Source organism: Fundulus heteroclitus, chromosome 16 (genome assembly GCF_011125445.2).
Source record: "Fundulus heteroclitus isolate FHET01 chromosome 16, MU-UCD_Fhet_4.1, whole genome shotgun sequence".
NCBI classification, from domain to species: domain Eukaryota; kingdom Metazoa; phylum Chordata; class Actinopteri; order Cyprinodontiformes; family Fundulidae; genus Fundulus; species Fundulus heteroclitus.
Genome location: NC_046376.1, coordinates 16,470,207 through 16,493,710, shown reverse-complemented (window position 1 = coordinate 16,493,710; position 23,504 = coordinate 16,470,207). Strand labels below are relative to the sequence as shown.

General features: G+C 39.4%; 1 protein-coding gene across 1 annotated transcript in view; it reads left to right on the top strand.

Annotated features, from left to right (window-relative positions):
- Positions 1-23,504, top strand: part of col5a3a (collagen, type V, alpha 3a) — a 72,439-nt gene that overhangs the window by 15,305 nt on the left and 33,630 nt on the right. Inside the window, exons 5-20 of the mRNA XM_036148333.1 lie at positions 8,735-8,857; positions 13,348-13,467; positions 13,551-13,661; positions 13,752-13,805; positions 13,918-13,959; positions 15,779-15,841; positions 18,244-18,318; positions 18,493-18,576; positions 18,718-18,774; positions 19,070-19,123; positions 19,259-19,312; positions 19,440-19,493; positions 20,018-20,071; positions 20,267-20,320; positions 20,843-20,887; positions 23,348-23,401. Coding sequence (XP_036004226.1) covers positions 8,735-8,857; positions 13,348-13,467; positions 13,551-13,661; positions 13,752-13,805; positions 13,918-13,959; positions 15,779-15,841; positions 18,244-18,318; positions 18,493-18,576; positions 18,718-18,774; positions 19,070-19,123; positions 19,259-19,312; positions 19,440-19,493; positions 20,018-20,071; positions 20,267-20,320; positions 20,843-20,887; positions 23,348-23,401 — 1,098 coding nt within the window. The remainder of the gene's footprint in view (positions 1-8,734; positions 8,858-13,347; positions 13,468-13,550; positions 13,662-13,751; positions 13,806-13,917; positions 13,960-15,778; positions 15,842-18,243; positions 18,319-18,492; positions 18,577-18,717; positions 18,775-19,069; positions 19,124-19,258; positions 19,313-19,439; positions 19,494-20,017; positions 20,072-20,266; positions 20,321-20,842; positions 20,888-23,347; positions 23,402-23,504) is intronic.

Genomic DNA, 23,504 nt, shown 5'->3' with positions numbered 1-23,504 from the left:
TCATGGTTACTCAGTTGTTTATTTTATCATGTTTAGATTTTTTTTCAGCAGATCTGGTTTGGCAGATACTCACAATAAACAATGTGACGGTGGTGTGTATTGTGACCATCTATGCAACAGCAGTTCTGTGTTCTGAGTGAGTTTTTGTGATGGTTTAAACAAATGAAAATGTCAAAGACTTTGTGTCTAAGATCTTTTTTGTTTGTTTTGTATGTGTGTGGGAAGTATATTCTACTGGGGTACTGGGGACTCTATATTAGAGGACAAGGCTCAGTAGGAGACTTCCTGGTGATCATTTATGATCTGTTTTTATTCTTTAATTTGGAAACTTCATAGGATAATTTTAAATATAGCCATATGGGATCTAAAAATGCATTTGTTTACTTTATATAGTTTATATAGTTTAAACAACACATATTTGTACTAATTATTAATCCAGTTAGATAATGTCTTCACCCCAATTCAACTACATTATATTTTATTTGTATAGCACCAATTCATGAAACATGTCATCTCAAGGAACTTTACAAAATCAAATTCAATCATATTATACAGATTGGTAAAAAAATTTCCTATATAAGGGAACCAGTTGATTGCGTCAAAGTCCCGACAAGCAGCATTCACTCCTGGAGAAGCGTAGAGCCACAGGGAGAGTCGTCTGCATTGTCCATGGCTTTGCAGCAATCCCTCATACTGAGCAAGCATGAAGCGACAGTGGAAAGAAAAACTCCCTATTAACGGGAAGGAAAAACCTCCAGCAGAAACGGGCTCAGTATGAACGGTCATCTGCCTCGACCGACTGGGGGTTAGAGAAGACAGAACAGAGACACAACAAGAGAGACAAAAAGCACAGAAGCACACATTGATCCAGTAATCTGTTCTACATTAGATGGTAGTAGCGGTTGATCTGTCTTCCCTGGATGATGTCACAGCTAACAGAACGCTAGACCAGGTGTACCTATTATGAAGAAAAAAAGAGAGAGCAAAAAGTTAAAAGCTGATATGACGACAGGCAATGCCAAACTGGAGAACAGTAGAAGAACTCAGTAGAGTGAGAAAAATAGACCCTGATGTTCTCCAGTAGCCTAAGCCTATAGCAGCATAACTATAGAGGTAGCTCAGGGTAACATGAGCCACTATAACTATAAGCCTTGTCAAAAAGAAAAGTTTTAAGATTAGTCTTAGAAGTAGACAGGGTGTCTGCCTCATGGACCAAAACTGGGAGTTGGTTCCACAGGAGAGGAGCCTGATAGCTAAAGGATCTGCCTCCCATTCTACTTTTAGAGACTCTAGGAACCACCAGCAGACCTGCAGTCTGAGAGCGAAGTGCTCTGTTAGGAACATACGGGGTAATCAGAGCTCTGATATATGATGGAGCTTGATTATTAAGGGGTTTATACGTTAAAAGAAGAATTTTAAATTCTATTCTTGATTTAACACGAAGCCAAGAATATTACCCAGGAATATTTTAATTATCTTGAAATTATTATGTCTAAACAGTTCCAGTTTAACGATGGCAAAATTAGGATTGATTGCATAGACACCCTTGTAAATGATGTACTATGCTTTGCAAAAGTATTTTTGGCAAAGGTAGCCTTTATTTGACAGAAAGCTGACAGGAAATAGAATGAGAGAGAGGGGGAAGACACATGGCAAAGGTTCATGGACTGGGACTCAAACCTGGGACGGCTGGGTTGAGTACTGGGTGTCACAGGTTCTATCCTTGCGCCACCGTCATGGCCCCTCTTGATCTTTTTTACGTTTTGTCACATTAAATCCACAAACTTCCATTTTTAATTTATAAGATTGTCTGAAATATCAGCACAAGGTAGTGCACACATTTGATTATTATCCCTGAGTGAAGTTCAGTGCAACCAGTTACCTTCAGAAGTTACTAATTAAATATAGACCATATGCATGTGACGTTATGCTAGTTTGTTCTACGAAATATCAGATTAGTGACCAAAAAGAAGATCAAGGAGCTGTCACAAAAGTGATGGTGGCTGTGGAGGACCCAAATGTAGGTAAAAGGGAGGGAGAGGTGAAGCAAGAATAAAAATGTTTAATAATGCAAACATAAACTTTTGAAAACAAAACCCAAGTCCCAAAAAATCCAATACATGAGCTATAAATAAACTGAATAAATCCAAACACAACCCATAATCATAGAGGGATGATGACTGAGGGCAGAATTACACAGAACCAACTAAAGTAGTACAGAACAAATGAAACAACCAAGAACAATGATAAGTGAGCTTTAATACTGAGGGAAGAGTGGAGAATGACACCGAAAGCAGGTGAGCCAATCAGGGGATAGAAGAAAGCAAACAAACAGATTGAGGAAAGGTGAATATTTAACACAAAGGAAGCTGAACTAGTCACTAAGAAACTACAAACCAAGGAAAAATCATTTTAAACAGTAATGAGTAACGCAACCAAAATCCAAAGATCCATGGGAGCCCAGTAGATATCTCAATTATTTGGAATTTACAAAGGATTTTACTACATCAGCACCACAGATTGATGTAGTCAAATAAAGGGCAACCCTTCTAAAAAGCCCACAAACATACAAAGAAAAAAAAGGAACATTTGAGACTGTTGCAGAGGTTCACCTTCCAGCAGGGCCATAAGCCTAAACATACCGCCAAAGCTACAATAGAATAGTTTCGATTGGATCAAAGCATATTCATCATTTTAGGACAGTCCATTCAAAGTTCAAACCTTAATTTAATTGGGAATCTGTGTTAAGACTTCTCAGATGCTCTCCATCCAGTGTGAATGAGCCTAACCTTTTTTTGGATTTAAAATGGACAAAAACATCAGACAATACATTTTCAAAAGTGGGGAGAGATACCTTACAAGACTTATAGCTGTAATATTACAGAAAGGTGGTTCTACAAAGGAATGACTAAAGGATATGATCGCATGCTTGTGACACTTTGTATATCAAATTAAACCCATGTATCCTTTTCCATCCATGATACAATCACACCCTACTTCGCATTAATCCATCACATAAAATCCCCATAAAATACACTGAGGTTTGTGGTTGTAAAATGACAAAATGTAAACAAGATTAAGGGTGTGAATAAATTTGCCAGGCGTTGCAAGCACAGATGTGCGGACATTTGGTAACCTTGGCAGGAGAGCTGAGAGAATCCTAAGCTCAGACTCTTAGGCTTAAAAAAAAACTTTTTGAAGAACATTTTGTGTGTGGGTTGTAGCGTGGGGGATTCACGTTAGTTGTTAGTCAAGTGTTAGAGGAGCAACTGCTGTGAGGAGAATATGTTTTAAAGGGAGCAGGGAGAAGGGAAAACTACTGTTCAGACTTGCCCAGTTTAACTTTCGTTACAAAGACAGCCAGAAAAAAAACCATTAAAATTCTGGCTTTAATTCAAAGATCTGACTTTGCACACGGGTGAGTCTGGGTAATGTGACTTCAAGAGCAAAAAAAGAATAAATCTTCACTATTCAAGGGGTTTCTGCATAGTTTAAAAAAAATTAAGCAAACAGACGTTTTTAAATTTAGATGAATGCCCACATATACATTAACATGCAGCAAAGCTCACTGTGGGAGTATCAAATCAAACTATGAGAGTTCCCTTTTTCACCGCTGTAACCTTTACTGCCAGTCATTCTCTATACTTCCCATGATAATACTCAACCTTCTCCATTGTCATTCCCAATGAGGCCCAACTAAATCTCTAACAGCATGAAATTGAGATCAGCTCAAGCCCCTTCCCCTTCCATGTCCTCGGGGCTCGGAGTCCTCCTAATGGAGTACAGAATAAAAATGGAAAATAAAAAGACAAAAAGATAAGCTTTTGTAGCTGTGGGAAGGTTTTGAGAATGTGTACGGGGAGTTTTTCATTCTTACTTGCAATGACAGAAAACTAGTAGCAGCTCTGCTAAAACCTTATAGATCGTGTTTACTTTACTAAAATATTATTCTTTGCTTTAAATATGTTTTTAATTATCTATCTCTATATTTTGTCCTGCTATGAACACATTGCTTTTGAGTTTTTTGTGTGTAGTCAACACCTACCCCCCATAACCTTGCCCACAAATTAACATGTTATCATTTGTGCCCTTGCCTAACCTCAGCAGCCTTCACACATCATGCTGTTCCCCTCCACCCTTCCCCTCCCTTGCAGACAGTGACTGTGGCTTTCCAGTTAATGTAATTACTTTAAATCCCACTCGAGAAATGTGTCTCTATGTGGGCAGTATAAATTTCCCTTTTCAAAAGGGACCAAGGCCTCTTAACGTTTGGCCCGTGTCCAAGAACACTGTGATGCCCTAATTTATCGTCTTATCCAAAGAGTCATGATGATGATCACATCTGATCCGTGGTAATGACTAATACGTTAAAGTCAATCTGTATGATGTGTCACCAGAATTATTCTTTATATCAGTCAATAAACGTTTTGAGGTCAAATGTTTAGAAGAAAAAAAACATTACAAATTGCTACATATTTATGTGCAGTATTTTAGCAACAGAATCCTGCATTTTGGGTGAAGCTGGTACCACAGGGAGAGAAGTTAAGCAGGCTGACCTTTGGGCCTCTGTTCCCAGGCCCTGGTTCTGGGGAGGTGGCCAATGTTGTGGCCCAGTTCTCCCATCATGGGACCTTAGCGTGGGAGCACAGGGACTGTGGTCAGCCAGTAATGTGCCTATTGCTTCCAGATTCCCTACATATGACTCCAGAAACTCAGTACCATTGCTTGGAGTTTAAGTAAAGTAAATATCAACTTCATCCCGTTGTGCTTTATTTTTGGCTGCTGTGTTCCTCCAGTAAATGGACTGTGGAGATAAGATCCAAACCGAGAATGAAATGTTAGGAAATTTTGATCCCTTCTGTCTCAATCAGTACGAGGAATAAGAAATAGTTCTTGCTGGGAATGCGGAAACAGCTATTACACAGCACATCAGTGTGTAACAAATGTGATGTTTGCCCCATCGAAAACTTATTTGAAATGGCGGTCAGCTTGTAATGGGTAGTAACAGTTGCAATTCATGCAAAAAAGGTTGTTGTTGTTTTTTTTACCCGCTTATGATACAGGAAAAGATTACTACCAGTAATGGCATGTCAGAAGAGTATACTGCACATCCTCAGTGAAGGTTCAGCTTGATGTGACATGGGTGAATATTATTACAGGGTGGCAGTAGAAAAGAAGGCAGCACTTATCTAAAAACAGCAATGAGTGTTTGCCAAGAAAAGTATGCATAAATTGAAAACGTTGATTCAGGTGAAGTGTTTTCATTTTCTGCATGTCGTTCTTTCGTCTTTAGATGTTCTTGCCTTATCCTAAACAGTTTTACAGGTTTACAACTTGTGCTTTTCATGTGGGGTAAAAAAAAATAAAAAAATCAAGAAAAGTACAGATGAGAATTCCCTTTGATTTCAGAATAAATGGATTAGTTTGGATTAGCTCCCATTTGCTTTTCTTTCTTCTTTGTCTCTCACCTCAGACTACAATCATTGTGTTTGTGGCATGTGGCCAAAAACAGGAGGAGTAGCTGGATAAGTACTCCAGTTATGTTTGATGCTTTGAAAGCATAAAGCACAGTTTGAACTCTCAGTCCTAGGCTTACCTTTTTTGCTCTGTGGTTCAGACCTGATCATGTACTGCTGAGAAAGCTTTGCTTGAACTGCACAAGATGTTAGAAAAACAGAGAGGGGATTCCTTCAGATTTATTTGACCTGTAGCTGCTAAATCCAATAAAAGAGATTACAATGGGACGTTAATCACAACAACATCAAACTGTTAATCAAACATAATTTATCCCACATGGCTGCCCATCTGTCCCTGTTTAACATTTCACCTGGCAATATGTTTACAAAGGGCTGCTTACTGACTCTCTTTTTTTTCACAAATTGAAATAAAACCTCGTCAAAAAGGTTGCAATGAGACTCTTTTTATAGTGTCACATGCATTATTTGTGAATGAAACAAATTCACAATTTCGTAATAAAATTTATTTTAGCCAAAATTGTTTCACTTTTATTATTGTCATCATAGTACACTGCTTTCAAAAAAGTATTTACCCCCCTGGCTAATTTCTTGTCTTTTTGATTTTTTTTTTTTTTGTCACACTTGTGAAGTAATATTTTAGGTCATCAGAAATTTTTTTAATGTCAGACAAAGATAATATGACTAAAGTTTAAAGTGATGATTTCATTATTAAAGTGCAAAAAGGTATCCAAACTAACATGGCCCTTTGTAAAACGTTCATTGGGCTCTAAACCTAGTCTCTGCTTTTGCTATTCTTAGTACCAACAACTGGCATCAATCATTATGGGATGATTGAATTAGTTATGACACGTTGTGCAGGTCTCAAAGGAGCAATGGAGCCACTATTACCGACCGTCAGTATAATGTTCTTTTGTAAAATGTTGTTAGTTTTATGCTAAAAGATGCACAACTTCCTGTAAGTCCACCGAATGTATTGTATTGTAGACGATCAAGATGTTTTTTTGGCAAATGGAGCTCCCATTGGTGCCAGTTCTGTCTCAGTCCATTTTCCAGTGCTGAATCCTGAACACTGAGCTAAACTGAGGCGATTGATCCCTGCAGTGCCCTAGATCTTGTTCTGGCTTCTTATGTGACCTCCTGGACGAGTGGTCAATGTGCATTTTGGAGTAAATTTGGTTCTTTGGCCACTCCTGGTCAGGTTTAACAATGTTGTATGTTTTCTCCATTTATGGATAATGGACTTCCGTGTGGTTCATCCTGAAGTATTAAAAATGATTTTGTAACCATTTTCCAGACTGATAAATATCAACGACTGTTCCTCATCTGTTCTTGAATGTCATTAGATCTGGGCATTATTCAATTCATTTCAAATATACTTTATTGACCCCAAAGGGAAACTAAATGTTGTTGTAACTCCTATATTGCATGAAATTTGCATCAAATTTGAAGAAGCCTCTGACGGAAGACACTCTGTTTTCCCAAGACAGTCTCATGAAGAGGATGGTCAGGGTTGTCCATAATCTTCTTGGTTTTATAAAGAATCATTCTTTGCATTATCATCTCCAGAGGTTTCACAGTCGTCCCGAGAACTTTTTTATATCAGATTGTTGAGCCTTTTTAGGTTCCTGGCTCTGATGCTGCTGCCCTATGTGTTGCTTTTTGAGAACTTTTAGTCAACTTCTACATTTTTCAAACTGGGATACAAGTATCACTGATAGTATATAAGTTGGCTTTTGAGTTACTCACACAATATTTGTGTATCAATTATTTGTAAGGCATAAAACAAATGAATTGCCAGTGGTGCAGTAGACTATAGTACAACAGGAACAGGTGGCTACTGATGCTGTGTTTAGTGTAGGTATGAAGTTAGAGTTTGGATATGGAGACGATACCAAATCCAAATAAACCATTTTCCAGTTCCTAATTTAAAAACTGGTATAATTTGTTAATGCCTGTACTCAGTGAAAAGGCTAACTGCTGTTAGCAACATGTAACTATGCATTTCTCAGCATTTTTCATAACCCATGTAGGTGTACGTTTACTATAGCGGGTTGTTTTTTACTGCGTAAACAACTGAATGACATACAAATCATCAGCATTACAAATGGACAGTTTTCTATGAAAAATATTTCTAGGTTTTTAAAAGCAGATCAATAATATTGAATGTTCTGGCTGTGGTTGTTGAGAAAATACAAAATTTACCTGACTCAGAACTGCAATTAGTTAATTGTTCCCAATTCAGACCTGGACCTTTTTACTTTTTAACTTAAAATTTGGAACGAATAATTGCACTGCATCTGTTAAATAAATAAATAAAATTAAAATCAAGCTGTACTAATGTATAGGAATGTCTTTTTCCTCTTTTTTCGACAAAACAGAAAGACAACATGTCCAAAAACTTGAGGTGGTAGATGTAATAAAAAGGTTGAGAACCACTGGCCTACTTCATGTTGTCTGACAGGTTCAAATCTGATATATGACTCGTAAAATTTAACTCAGCTTTCCATAAGAGCTTGTTAATCAAAGTTATATCATGATTTAACTGGAGGAAATTATCTTTTTTATGACCTAGGGCAAGGTTTGTTTGAATTTTTGTCCCCTTAAATAAATGCACCCATCGTTTGAATTTTGTTGTACATTAAAATGCATTTGATGATATAAAACATTTAAGTGTGACAAAAAAACATTAAAACAGAACAAATCTGGAAGGAAGTGAATACCCTTTTTTAAAAACATTGCTATGTGAAGCAGTGTGTTGAGTACTTTCCTAGATCAATTATTCTTTTATATGTAATCTAATTTTCTTTCAAGCTTCAGCAGGAGTCAAGAATTCCTCTAGTCCTTTAAATGCCACAGAGGATTCTGTAATGTTATGGGGAGATGTTGAGCTTGCAGATGCTAAAGCGAGTGGAGCCTGGGGGCTCGGAGCTGCAGGGTGCAGCATTGCTGTCTCTGTCCATGTTTGTAAATATGCTCTGGCTGTGCCTGGAGGGCACTATGGGAAATTAAAGGTCCTGACAGTGGGGCAAGAGAAAGCTTTTTGACTTCTTGCACACACATAAAAAAAGAAACCCCTCCTGGTGTTATAGGAGCACTGTGAGCAACTGCCTGTATATGTGACACTGATTTACATCTATCTCTTCAGCCCGGTGATCACAGGCTCGGTTTTGTGGTCCTTCTAAAATGTCTGTTCACTGTGCAGCAGTTCTTTAATGGGATCATGTTTTTTTCTTTTCTTTTTGATTTCTTGATTTCAGGGAGACATTCAGCAACTGATGATTGCGGATGACCCCCAGGCTGCTGCCAACTACTGTGTAAACTTCATACCAGATTGTGACTCGGCTTTACCGTACAGCAGTCAGACTCTGGACCAGCAGGAGGTGGGTACTGCAAGGGACAAGTCAATGCTCATAAGAAGCAATATGTATATATTTGCACAGTGCTTTAACTGTTTATACATTGCAGCACATTCCAGTGAGTTATGCAACGTTTGTGTTTTACTTAATTTGGCCTATCTTCCCATTGTTTTACTGGATATTTGGAGGCCATCATTTATATAATATGGTTTAGGAAACACTGCAAGCTTGTTTATTGCTGCTGAGTCCAAGTCCCCCCGGCTATTAAAGGGGGCTTGGTAGATCCTGCATCCCATGAAACTACTCAAAGAAGTATTAGCTTTCCAGTAGACACAGTTATGTGTTGCAAAGTGTGTCTGCAGAGAGACATTATTGAGATAAAGAGGGAATAGGCCAGCCGTTGAAGCTTTTTTTGAAATGCAGCCAGTATGGAAGCATTTCTAATATCAGGTGCTCTTTTGGCAGCTTACACTCTCACACTATAACAAAAAAACAGGAAAGGAAAGCCAAAAATGACACACATCCGTGCACACACATCTATACAGCAAGCCAGAAGCATATGAATCAACAGCTCATTCTTTCCTTGAGGCATGCATAAAAATGATTCTATCAGGGATAAAGATGATTATATATGGTTTCTGGTGATGAATGAAAGAGATAAGGAGAAAGGACGCAGCTGTGTATGTGGATGCGTTTCAGGAAGAAGTTTTAACTCAGCCCATGTCTTGTGCATAGAAATTATTAAATAAACGAACAGCACACAATGCAGTCGGTCATTGATGGAAGAATGAAGTATGAGGCCATCTTGGTAGTCACACAGCTGCCCTTCATACAAACCCAGCTGAATGAGAAGCTCTTAATCCAGAGCGTGTCGACAACTCTCACCAAACTGACCTACTTCCCATCATACTCCCACTCACTGACCATGTTTGCAAATGAATCTAAATTGTGTCACCTGTCACATTTGGCAGGTTTTGCCTTCAGCATTATTTTTAGGCCATTCAGATAACTGACCTGCAGTGTACAACTCTTATGGAGGGGACAATAGGGTTCATACACAAAACTGATGAAAGCAAAGCAATATAAATGATTACGATAAATACTAGAACCTTAGTACATCTTTTTCACACTACAAACACAAACGTCAGTGTACTCCAATAAACATTTTTTAATGGAGAAACACAAGAGAATAGTGATTTTAAGAAAGACAGATAAAATTGTTGTTATGCACTTGTATTTCGAGGCCCTCAGTCAGTAACTTGCAGAACAATGTTTTGCTGTCGACATTTAATCACTAGCTTTGCACATCTGGAGACTGAAAGTTTTGCCCTTTATTTTGGAATGTAGCTCAGACTCAGTATAGTTGAAAGAAAAGGATCTGTGAACATCAATGTTAAAGTATTGCCACAGATTCCCAGTTGAATTCAGGTCTAGGTTATAACTGGGCAATTCCAAAACAGTATTATGTTTTCATCTAAACCATTCCCTTGTTTGGTGTCATTGTCCTACTGGAAGGAGAAGAACCATTAACATGAGCCCTGATCAGGAAATCATTCACTCAGTATACTTGCTGCCACCACCATCATGTTTCACAGTGGGAATGGTGATGTGCAGCCTAGGTTTTCTGTCACAAAAAGCTCTGTCATGGAAATCTAAAAGTTGAAAATTGGTCTCATTTGACTCCTTTCTCCCCTGTATGGCTTGTGGCAAACTGCAAGCAGGACAGCTCTAGGCTTTCTTTAAATTTCTTGCAACTTTTTGTTTTTAATAAAGGTCATAATTGTAGAGTGCATGGCTAATAGTTTCCCCATGAACCAATTCTCCTACCTGAGCTTTAGATCTAGGCAGCTTTTTCATAGTTATCTTAGGTTGATGCTCTTCTGCCCTGGTTTGTCAACTTAGGTGGAGAGCCCTTGTCTTAGAAAGTTTCCGCTTTTCCATATCCTTTTCTTTACCAGATATGATGAAATGCCCAATGCTTCTTGTATTGTTTTATAACACAACCCTACTTTAAACTTCTCCCCAACTTTATCTATGAACTGTCTGGCGGGGTCCAAAATGTTTTTTAACTTTTGTTCTTCAACAAACCTTTGAGGCCTTCATAGAACTGCTGGATTTATACTAGATAAAATTGCACATAGATGGACTCCTTTCACTTGTAGGTGAGTTTTAAGCAATTTATTCCACTGGATTTTATTAGTGGTTATCAGAGTTAAGAGGGCTGAACACTCTAGGATGCAATTCTTTAAAAAATGTTTTTGTTTGAAAAATTTAAAACCATTTGTGTTTGTCTATCAAATAAGTTCCACATATGACATTTCTGGTTATGACGTGAAAAATTTTGAAAAAGTTCAAGGGATGTGAATAGTTTTAAAAAGCAGCGTGTAAAGTAATCTCTGAAAATCTTCTAACATTTATAAGAAGGGATAGTTTTAGTGGGGTGAACTACAATAATTCAATTTCAATTCAATAAAAAAATGTATATAGCTCTAAGCTCCAATTCACAACATATGTTATATCAAGGCACTTTACAAAGTCAATTCAATCAAAGCATTCAGACAGATTGTTCAAAAAGTTTTCTATCTAACCAAACCCAGTCATCAGGTCATTGACTGGCAGCATTCACTCCTGAAAGAAGAACGTGTAACCACAGTGGAGAGTCGTCTACACTGTTGTTGGCTTTGCAGCAATCGCTCATATCGAGCATGCATGTAGTGACCGTGGGGAGGAAAACTCCCCTTTAACGAGAAGAAACCTCCAGCAGAACCAGGTTCAGTGTGAACGTCCATCTGTCACGACTGACTGGGGGTTTGAGAAGACAGAGCAGAGACACAAAAATTACACAGAAGCACTGATCCAAGAATACTTTCTTGTAGAGGGTAATGGCAGACGATCTGCCCCCTAGGATGGCATGGCAGCTAAACAGAATGCCAGGCCAGATGTACCTTCTATGAAGAGAATAAAAGCTGAGACAAAATAAAGTTAGAAGTTGAAATAACAACATATAATGCAAACTGGAGTATTGTCTGAGAATTCAGCAGAGTAAGTGTAATATATCTTGATGTCCTCCAGCAACCTAAGCCTATAGCAGCAAAGCTACAGAGATAGCTTAGGATAACCTTAGCCACTCTAATTATAAGCTTTATCAAAAATGAAAGTTTTAAGCTTGGTCTTAAAAGTAGATAGGGTGTCGGCCTCATGGACTAAAGCTGGGAGTTGCTTCCACAACAGAGAAGTTTGATAACTAAAAGATCTGCCTCTCATTCTACTTTTAGAGACTCAAGGAACCACTAGTAGGCCTGCAAGACAATCATGTAATCAGGCCTTTATTTTTTTGCTTTAGCTATTTCCAAAATTGAATTTTTATTCGGAGTGTTATTTCTTTTCTTTTTTTTTTACATCTTACAATTTTGTATCTGCTTTGAACTCTCAAATGTTATAATGGAACTCCCATCTTGCGTTGATGCAGAGTGACCAACCAGCTGAACCAAATAACCTCTCTAAAAAGGACAGGAGAGGAAAAAAAGACAAAAGGAAGAGGGACAAAAGCTCTAAAGGAAAACGTAAAGGCAAGGGAAAGGGCAAGAAGGGGTCCAGAAAGAAGAAACATGAAGAGGAGGTTCCAGAAGAAGGCTTCCACAGAGCAACCACAACACTGGCTCAGTTTCAGTCACAGGAACCTTTCCAGCCCACAGAACTACCACAAACTCAGGTCGACCTTGGAACTGTTCTCCCAACTGACATGTTCTACAAGACAACAATGGTGATGTCCACATATAAACCTGACCTCACCTCAGAGGCCCCCACCGCAGTGGCCAGTACACTGCCTGTCTCGGTTACCAGAGAGGTAGACAAATTTATCAGTAGACGTGGTCCATCCTTAACCCCTCCCATCCTTGGTAGTTCTAACCAGCCACCGCCCTTCTAACTGTAGCGAGCACCTCTTCCTCTTCTCACCACTGTAGTCGCTGATCACAACTAACCAGCACCACCCTAATCATCACCTCATTTTCCTCTCCGTCCGGCAAATTTTGATGCCACAGCTTAATTAACCCAAAAAAAATAAAATGTGTTCCGTTTTTACTGAATGTTTATTTGTTATCTTGGAAAACATGCAAAAGCCAAATCTAAACAGGCTTCTCAGTAATTATTTGTTTTAAAGTTCACTCAAAATGTATCTTGTGCTTGGATGGCGGCTAATTAAGGACATGCCACACCGACTCATGATAAAGCTACCAGTTTTTAACTTCTCTCGCTAATACATTTCATTTGACTCCTCCAGGTTTGTGATTTGCCAGTTTGTCAAGTAAAAAAAAATGTGTCCTCTTCACATTGTTTTCTCTCAGTCTCGCCCGCTTTGTCACACAAACTTGATCGAGTCTATCAGCTTCTGCATTGTATATAACTACACTAACATTCGTTGTTGTTAAAAAGAAATGTGCTATCACAGGGAGTCAATATTTCTCTGGTCTACCTTAATGATGATTAATTTGAAACTGTGCATTGACCAGCAGGAATCTGCACCAGCGAGCACACCGCTGGTGGCGGAGTATGAAGATGACATTTATGGAGATTTGCATGAAGACCTCTTAATTTCTACAGTGACTGTGGGTCCAAATACTACTGATTATATGGTAGGATAAGTCGAATAAAATGCAATAAAATAGGTGACTTACTGATGAATTCATTCACTAACAACTTTCTCACATTCCAACAGATTCTTCACTATGAAGATTTTTTAAATGAGACTCAGTATGAAGAATATGAAACATATGAGGATGACTTTGACTTTGCAGAGCGGGAAAGAGCGGAGACGCTGGATGTCGAGGTAAATCCGCTGCTTCAGTTGGGAAGCTTCTTTCGAGTGATCTTTGAGAAGCCATATCTATTTTTTTCTTTTTTTTAATCTTCACTACAGGCTACACTCAGAGCAGAGAAAGGCCAGAAGGGAGAACAAGCTATCATTGAACCGGTGAGCTGTTTGCATGTTTTAATTAATAGTTTAGCAGTTCCATTAATATGTGCAGGGCAAGGATTTTATATTCTCTGGATCTACATCACATGCAGTTTGTACTTGTTTCCAGGGTTTATTAGTGGAAGGACCCCCAGGCCTACCAGGGCCAGAGGTAAGACAATAATATCAAACATCTTCATCACAATTATGACAATTTAATGACAGATTAAAAATTGTATACATACTAATGCATCTCAGTAAATTAAAATGTTGTCCTAAACTTCAATTATTTTTGTAATTTAGTTCAAGAAGTTAAACTCTATTATACAGACTCATTACACACAGATTGATATATTTCAATCATTTTTTTTAATTAATATTGATGATTATGGGTTACTCTGTAATAAAAACAATCAGTTTATCAGAAAATTATAAATTAATATAAATGTATTTTAACACAGTAAATCCATTCTTTCTAAGAGGTATGTCCATGCAGTGTATACATTCAACACTTGATCAGAACCCATTTTGCATGAATTAGTGCATTAATGCTGCCTGCGTGGCACAGATACATTTAGCTAAGTTATGCTGAGGTGTTAAAGAATCGCCACATACCTTGTTATTGGCCTTCAGTTTATCTGCATTGTTTGTTCTAGTGTCTTCCATCTTCCTCTGAGCAATATCCTACAGGTTATCTATGGGGTTTAGGTCATACCAGCTTGTTGGACATTCATACACAGTGATACTGTCATAATATGTGGTAGAGGTTGACCAAAAATCCAGTGACGACAGCAGGAGGGAGTATGGAGGAGAGCAAAATTTAATATTTAAACAAACGCAGATTCACAGGTATGGCACAATGAGACCAGGCACAGAACTGGGGTAAGCTCGACAGAACAGTCCGGCTGTGGGACATTTAAACCAGAACTTTAAATACTGAAGAGATGTGATTAGTGACATAGGAGGCAGGGGATTATATTCAGGGAAATGCAGAACAGGGTAAGTCTGAGCAGAGGACTGAGAAAAGGTGACGATAAAACACAGAATTAGCACAGGACACCTAAGATACTAACAGTGTAATATGAGAGTAAACACAAGAAATACAAAAAAAAAACTTAAGGAATGAACTGACATAGCAAGACTTTAATAACAATATTAAAGAGCTCAGAATTATCAAGATACAAACACAAGGGAGGAACAAAAACACAGAAAGCTTTGAGTTATGAAAGAAACCATGATTATGTAACCAGGTATTGGTAATTTTGGCAGTGTGGTCAGATACCAAGCTGTGCTGTAAGATGATATCAGCATCTCCATAAAGCTTGTCAACAGAAGCATGAGGTGCTCTAAGATTTTCTGTTAGAGGGCCATGCTGACTTCAGACTTGATAAAACGTTGTGGACCAACACCAGAGGAAGACAGCTAGCTCCACAAATCATCACAGACTGTGGAAATTACACCTAAACCCACTTGGATTCTGTGCCGCTCCACTCTCCTTCCATACCCTGGGACCTTGATTTCCAAATTAAATGCACAATTTACTTTTATCTCAAAAGGGAACGTTGGACCACTGAGCACTATTTCCTAAATGCCAGACAAATTAGCAATCATCCTTATGCTTGGGTAGGCTATAATAAAGCAATGGTATTTATTTATCAAATATTTTTTTGTTGTTCTTATGTGATATTCTAATATGCACAAATGCTGGATTTGGGATTTTCATGAATTGTGAGATAAAATCATTGGAGATAAATACAGGAATGTGTAATGAATCTATGAACTACTCAAATAAATTACCTTTAATTCAATGAGATGCACATGTACCGGTTATAAGGATATCAGTGTATCATTATAAACTAGCAGATCAGGAGAATTTAACTGATTATTGTGAACCATTTGGAGAGTCAGAAAATGTGTCTTGTTCAACTAGAGCTTGTGTTACAATGTAGACATGTTCTTTAGGTTTTGGCTGAGTACTGTTTTGTTTACAGGGGCTTCCTGGGCCAGCTGGACCAACAGGCCCTCCAGGACCCAGGGGAGATCCAGGTGATCTGGTGAGTGTGGCTCACAGCTCTGCACCTGATCAGAGATTGGAAACTCTGTGGTTTATTGTGATTGGAGATTGACCTTTGAATAATAAGCTGAACTTGACTACATTGTTTCGTAACTAGTATGTAGTTGAGTATAAGTCTGTCTGTATGACTGAATTTAGTTTAGTATATATTTCTGTACATGGAATAAGACTTTATGTTTTGCAGAAAGCGCCAGGTCTAAACTGAAATTAACACAAGGATCACTTCAGCTTGACCATACTGTCCTTTCTACGAGGATTTAGGAATACTAATACTAGGAGAACTAGTCTTATATTTTGTGTTATAAGACAAACGTTATGGGAGTATACAATTATTTGAGACACACAAATAACGACTTCTGTTTTAATTGAAAGTCTACATTTGGCTTTCCAAATATGAAGATGATGACACATTACAGTTAACATGGAGTTCCATCCATCCATCCATCCATCCATCCATCCATCCATCCATCCATCCATCCATCCATCCATCCATCCATCCATCCATCCATCCATCCATCCATCCATCCATCCATCCATCCATTGAAGCCTTCAAAGGAGGGCAACCAGTATCAATCCTAATAAGATGTCCGAACCTCAACTGACTCTACTCCGAGCTTCCACTAGAGGACAAGGCTCCTTCCCCTATCTCTAAGGTTGAATCCCAGATTCACAAAATGCATGTAGACCTGACCATGGCCATGGCCCCTGGTTTCCCTTATTAACTCCCCAGACAGTTTTTCAGAACTTCCTTAAGTTCAAAAATGAGTCCTTCCCCATAGCCATATTCCATATTCCTCCCATGCCTGAGTTTTTGCTTCAGCAACCACAGAGGCCACAGTCTTTTGGGCCATCTGACACCTGTCAGCAGTTTCAGGCCTGGTTTGGTCTGAACCAACCAAGCCCCGAAGACTTCTTTCTTCAACTTGTCAGCTTCCATCGACACTTGTGCCTTGCAACATGTTGTTTGTTATGGACATTCCTTGACAAAAACAGAAGTCCCACAACAGAAACCACAGATTCGAATTGGGTAGGCCATTCTTCCCAATCACACCAATCCAGGCAACAACATCACTGCCTAAATGGGTGTAAGTGCCCACGAGGACAACATAATCCCGAGGTGGCACCTCCGCCCCAACACCAGCTGAGACCCCCAATAATGGCAAGTAATCTAAACTTCTTTAGCACATAAGTACACATGAGTCAGAACCTTCCTTTTTGCAACACAGTGACAAAGAGGCAGTCCTCTAGCTTACTAGAGAGAACTCCCACACTAGGGGTTCAGCTTCTGAATGGTCACCCACCAAGCATCTCTTTACTTAACTCTGTTGCATGTAGTACAGATCTTCTCCAGTAGGTGGATTCCAGAGCCCAGACCATGTGAGGCGATGAGTTAATTTTTTTAGCTGGTAAAGCTAAACCTCAACTCCAGCTCTTTACCAGCAAATCAAGTGACATACTGCAATTCGAAAGCCAAACTAGGACACTAAATCAGCGTGCCACCATGCTCACATTCCACCTGATCTTGGTTCTTTTCTTCACAGGTACCCTGTTGCCTTTCAGGGCTGATGCAAATCTTTGAATCGTTCTTAGTCTGACCCTGACCCTTAGGCCAATTCGCCATGGATGAGCCTACCAAGGGCTGAAGCCCCACACAGTGCACCCTTTAGCAATACTCAAACCATTTTGTCAATGGTGATTCTATATATGAGATGGGGCTTGTGTTTACAAATCTTTCTGTGTAAATATAACATCAAGAGGAATTTATCCATGGTTTAGAGAAGAAACAACTAATTTAATTATATCTAAATTAAATTATTATCAGCGATTATGGCTTTTTCTAAATTTTTTTATAAAGAGGTAGCTGAATGTGAACGAGTCCTATTAATCATTGCAATTATTATTTTTGCTCATAATCATTTACGCCATTTACATGACGCCATTTTCCCCTTAGAGGTCAAAAGAGCTTTTGTCCATGGATTGTTTTTAAGGAAAGAAAAGAAAATCCTCCAACAGAGAAATAGCTGCACCGCAACATGTTACATTATTTTCCTTTTCTTCCACACCAGCTCCTATACATGAATACAAATGAGCAGTCCCTGATAGTTAGGCTGTTCTGATCTGCACTGGCAGATGGAACAAAACATCTGCCAAAGTGAACTCGTCTCCAACCATGTCCTTACATTCATTTCCTGGAGATTTACCCTATCTGTAAGCACTACTTGCAGAAATCTACCCCTAATCTTAGAAAAGCATTTCCCTGAAAACGGTATCACATTCTTATCACATTCGTGATTGCTTTCTGTTTTCAAAAGATAGTCGGATCCCCACAACAGGAGGCACCGTTACTGATGCCTCTACCCTTTTCCTGTCCTCTTGTTTTAGGGTCCCCAGGGACGCCCTGGTCTTCCCGGGGTTGATGGGATCCCAGGTCCTCCAGGAACCCTGCTGATGCTACCAGTAAGACCTTGCAGCACACCAAAATGCGCAAGAAAACACACACATCAGTTTTTTTTTTTTTTCCTTTCATGTTTTGTGTTGTCATGACCACAAGGGGGGGCTGTGTGACTGAACTTCATTTACATTTGGGAATCCAGCGTTGGGGACTTTACTTCTCCTTTTCACTGCTAACAGTTCCAGTATGGAGGCGATTCACAGAAGGGGCCGGTGGTGTCTCCCCTAGAGGCACAAGCGCAAGCTATCCTGCAACAGACCAAGGTTTGCTTCACAGGTGTCAGAGTAAAACATCAGGGATGATCTCATAGTCATCATTTGATATATGCTGACAGTTTCCTTCCGTATAAAATGTAAGGTACTTAGTTTGATTTAGTATGACATAAACACGTTTTTTTCTTTCAGCTGTCACTTAAGGGGCCTCCAGGTCCGTTGGGTCTGACAGGGCGACCCGGCCCAATGGTAGGTAACTCCTCTGATTCAGACCAAATTTAAACCCAACTCCAACTCCAACATTATGGCAGCCAGTTTTTTTTTTCCTCCAACCTCAAACTCTAGAATCCTTTCCCCCCCTCTGTGTCATTTTATCTCCAACCCCATAAATGTGCATGCTCACTGTTTGAGGATTGCTTATCTTTATTACTGAAAAAGCTTCAGGAATAAAAGCCAAGAAGTTTTGAACAGGGCTTGCATCTGTATTTCGATTGCACTGTGTTTGCTCTGTCAAGTAAAATTACACGTATGTCTCATTTTGTAGGGTCTTCCAGGTCCATCTGGCCTCAAAGGAGATCGTGGAGACAACGGCCCCACTGTACTGTAATTTCTACCGCTCTCTGAGCTTCCATTATACCATTTTTGTCGGAATATTGATTTACTTTTGTCCACTCGCCTCCCTTTTTGCACCCTTTTCCTTTTTTTTTTTTCATCCCCGGCATCTTTTACATAGGGACCCCGTGGGTTTCCAGGACGCCCCGGAATGATTGGAAAGTCAGGCAAGAGGGTGAGATATCCAGAGTACTGAAGGAAGCTCCAAGCTGGAACATTTTCTATGTGGAGATCGTGATAAAAGCATTCAGTGCCAAATGTGTAACGCAGAACCTGTATTAACTGAACTGAGTATCTTATAGGGACGTGCAGGCGTGGATGGAGGTCGTGGATCGCCAGGTGAAACTGGTGCAAAGGTAAATCTCACCGCATTGCAATAGTAGGCGATAACACTTAAATGAGGTGGACAGTTAAGTCACTAATTAATGTTAATTATTTAGGTCCTTTTGAGCCTTGAACTGAGCAAAAGCACTCGTTTGTGCTATACGGCATTGTAACAGCAGCCAACCATTTCCACTTGCAACTGTAAGCCTTTAAGTATCGACCAGCCCCGAGCCTATTATATGTTATTGACAACCGGGCAACTCAATACATAACAGCTGCAGGAAGAGCTTAGTAAATAAATCAGCCTCCCTAGATGCTGGTTCTGACTGAACGAGGTCTTTATCAGTCAAAGCAGCATTTTAGCTGACCTGCAGCTAATCTGAAAGCTCCCTCTCCCTGTTTGACACGCTCTCCAAGCAGATGGCAGGGTCTGCCAGGGGAGACTTTTAAGACAATTCGCCTAATGTTTACACATTACCGCATGTGTGTGTGTGTGTATCTGTGTGTGTGTGTGTCTTCCAGGATTTAATGCACCTCTTTCTTTTTAACATCTCAGGGTGATAGGGGCTTTGACGGCCTGCCAGGTCTCCCAGGAGACAAGGGACACATAGTGAGTTTTTTATTTTTTTGGTAATCTGACAATTTATTTAGTCTTTCAAATGTTAACACCCAAACATGAAATACTTCATAAATCTAATGGTAACTGTTTACTTAATAACCACGATGACCGTTGTTTCCGCACTAAAAGGAAACATCCTGGTCTTGCTCTCCTAAAGCAAAAAAAACTAATGCTTTTATCTTGTAGGGGGACAGAGGAAGGTCTGGTCCTCAAGGGCCTGTTGGAGAGCCAGGAGAGAAGGTGAGTGCACTCCCTTTTTTTAAAATGTACTCGCAACAAACAAAATTCAGAAAACAGAACCCGAAGCAGTTTTTTTTTTTTTTTTAATTCTTCCCCGTCGCCTTTTCATCGCAACATCCAAATGGAAATCCTTTTCAGATCAATAAGCCAATTTCATAAACCATTTAGACGGAAAAGCATCACGGATCTAAGCAGGCTTAAATTAAATATAGTCATAAACTCCTGCATTATTAATTCGGCTATGCTGGCTGGGGTTCATTTAGCACAAAGGTTTGCAAAACACATAAAAGCGGGCTGCCGCATCCCCGATATGAAAGCTAGCAGCTCGGTAAGCACAGTGCCAATCTGTGATGAGTGCAGGGGAAGATTGAGAGGACGGATAGTCTTTGCTCGAAGACCGTTATCTGTCAGACAGTAAATTTTTTTAATGAACTGTTTCCCTGGATATAAATCCTCTCAAAGTAGAGGCAGAACTGAAGCGTTGCATGTGATCTGATCATTTAGTTGTCCTTTCCATTGTAGGGTTCTGATGGACCTGTGGGGCCAAGAGGTCAACCAGGTGAACCAGTGAGTATTCAGATCTAGAAAAAGGATTTTAAGTCTGCTTGTGTAGACAGCTCGCCCTGCAGCACACCCTCTCATGTGATTGTTGTTCTACTTGATAGGGAGAGTGCTGTGAAAAAAATGTTTTTTCTCCACATAAAGATTTCTTCACTTTTTATTTTCTATTGTGACATGGAAATGTTTCAGATCATCAAAGAAATCTTAATATCAAATAAATATGACTTGACACAAAGAAAGTCGCTTTCAAAAGATAACGTCATTTGTTAAAGGGGGAGGGGGATAAATAATTCACAACGAGTCTTTTATATTGCTGGGAAGGATTTTTGGCTTAACCGTCTTTGCAGAATTGTTTTAGTTCAGCCACTTTGGAGGGTTTTTCAAAAGCAAATATATTCCTCGGTAACTCTATCAGATCGGTGTCTGAAAGTGGACCAGGTCACTTTAAAACCTTCTTTTTTGTTTTTACTAAGCCATTTGAAGGTAGACTTGCTTTTGTGCTTTGGAACATTGTCCTGCTTCATAACCCAAGTGCACTTAAGCGTGAAGGTTAAGTACCATATTAGTACTACGGACTATCCATTTGCCATGAAATATTAGCTGTTTTCTGGTGCTATTTTTACAACATGGTAGAAATACGCTTGCTATCGCTGCAAAGCCACTTCCCCCCGTGTGGTTGCCGCCCATTTCATGAGGCGGCAACCACACGGGGAGCCCTAAGGCGGCTGCAGCATGATATCAAAAAAAGAGCAGTTGCTGTCGCTGTGAAGATCTGATCATATTCTAATTTATTGAATGTGATTATTATTTTGACCATCTGAAACATTTATTCAGTGAGTGACAAATAAAAGGAACAGGAAAAACCTTTAAGCTGCAAATAATTGTTTCCAGCACACAGCACAAGTGTAATTTCTTGAACAAACACGAACGTAGTTGTGGTTAATATTTAAGTTAAACTCCTACTTATATTTTCAGCAAAATTCATACAAATTGCTTACAATTAAATCTTATTGCAGCGACAGGTAGCTTGCAAAGAAATGACAAACTCATTAGCATCACAGCTGTTGGTACCCATAATAATTCCTGTAACATAACTATAGAGTAAGTGAAGCTACTTTTTAAAATGTATGCTTAAGTTTAGAAGTTCATTTTAGTAAATTTTTAATTAATAATTCCTGACTCATGGTTGGGGAAGTGTACATTCAGCCTCTGTTTGTAATGAAAACACAAGAGAACTGTCCTATTAAGTAAGACAGATGCATGTTGACTGACTTCGTAAGTCAAAGTATAGTCATAGGAAATGACTATAACAAGTAGTGACTCACCTATACCTGCTGAGATAGTTGAAACGTTCAAAATAAAAGGTCCAGCGTTTTTTGCATTGTTTTTTATTTTGTTACTGTTGCCATCACACACATTGTGCAGGATGTTATCATGCTACAAATCTCCAAAAACCGACTGCTGTAACCCTGCAGGGAAACGTTGCATATTGAGGTCACTAGTTCTCCAGAACAGCTGTTTATTGGAGGCTTGTCTTTTATAAATCTTTACAAGTGGTGCCGATCATTTTGGAGGCGACTGTGTCAAAAAGCTAAAGAAAGAAATGGGTAAAACAACTTCCACAGCGCTCCACTGTGAAGACCGTTACTATCAAGAGACATCCACTTTGTTTCGTCCTGCACTACAGTTCAGCACCTGTCACCTAGATTCTCGCTGTTTTCAGCGAGCAATCAAGAAAACTGACAGCTCTCCGGCAAACCAAAAGTTCACAACTCTGTTGTAGAAGCTGTCGTTGTTTGGTGCATCTGCTGTGAAAACTGGTTAATTGGTTATGACTCACTTCTATCTTTCTCTCAGTAGGTGAGGTTAGGGCTCAGCAGGGCTTTGTCTCTCGAAATGGATCTCTCAGTGCTTGAGGAAATAGAGCTGCCATGTACCATGTAAAGGAAAAGTCTGATAAACCACCAACACATTGGGAAGGAATGGTTTTAGCTGTTTTAAAGAGAGACAGGGAGTGATGGGGAAAAGAATAACAGCAGGAGACAAACACAAGACAGAAACGTGGTCGGCGGTGAATGAGATGAGATAGATCGAGCGAGCGAGCGGGCATAGAGGGAAGAGCATTTCGGCAAGGTAAGAGACAAAATCCTGGCCCGAATGATTATATTTCCATATCAATCACTTCCCAGGAGATCACAGATGTGGCTTTTGGAACAGGTGGCTTGGCCAGCCTACAAAGAGGAAGGCCGACAAAAACATATCACACAAGCAGAAGCCGCCGAGCGCGGTCTTCATGGCAGACACATAAAAACTGACATGTTCAGTCACTGAAATATATTGTCAATGTCTTGCTGTTTCCACCCCCCCCCCTCCTTAGGTTTGATTTATGGTTTAGTATTCAACTCTCACTCTGCCACGTAATGAATCTAGGTTAGCTGCTGAATGTTTCCTGTGTTTCATCTCCAGGGTCCCCGAGGTCTTGTTGGGCCAAGGGGGACACCTGGCCAACCTGGGCAACCGGTAAGTCAAATCTGTCTCTACAAAAAACTGGAATCACAAATATTCTTTTAAAGCGAACAACAATATTACTGGACACTCTCGTATCTTTAATTAAAATCGGATT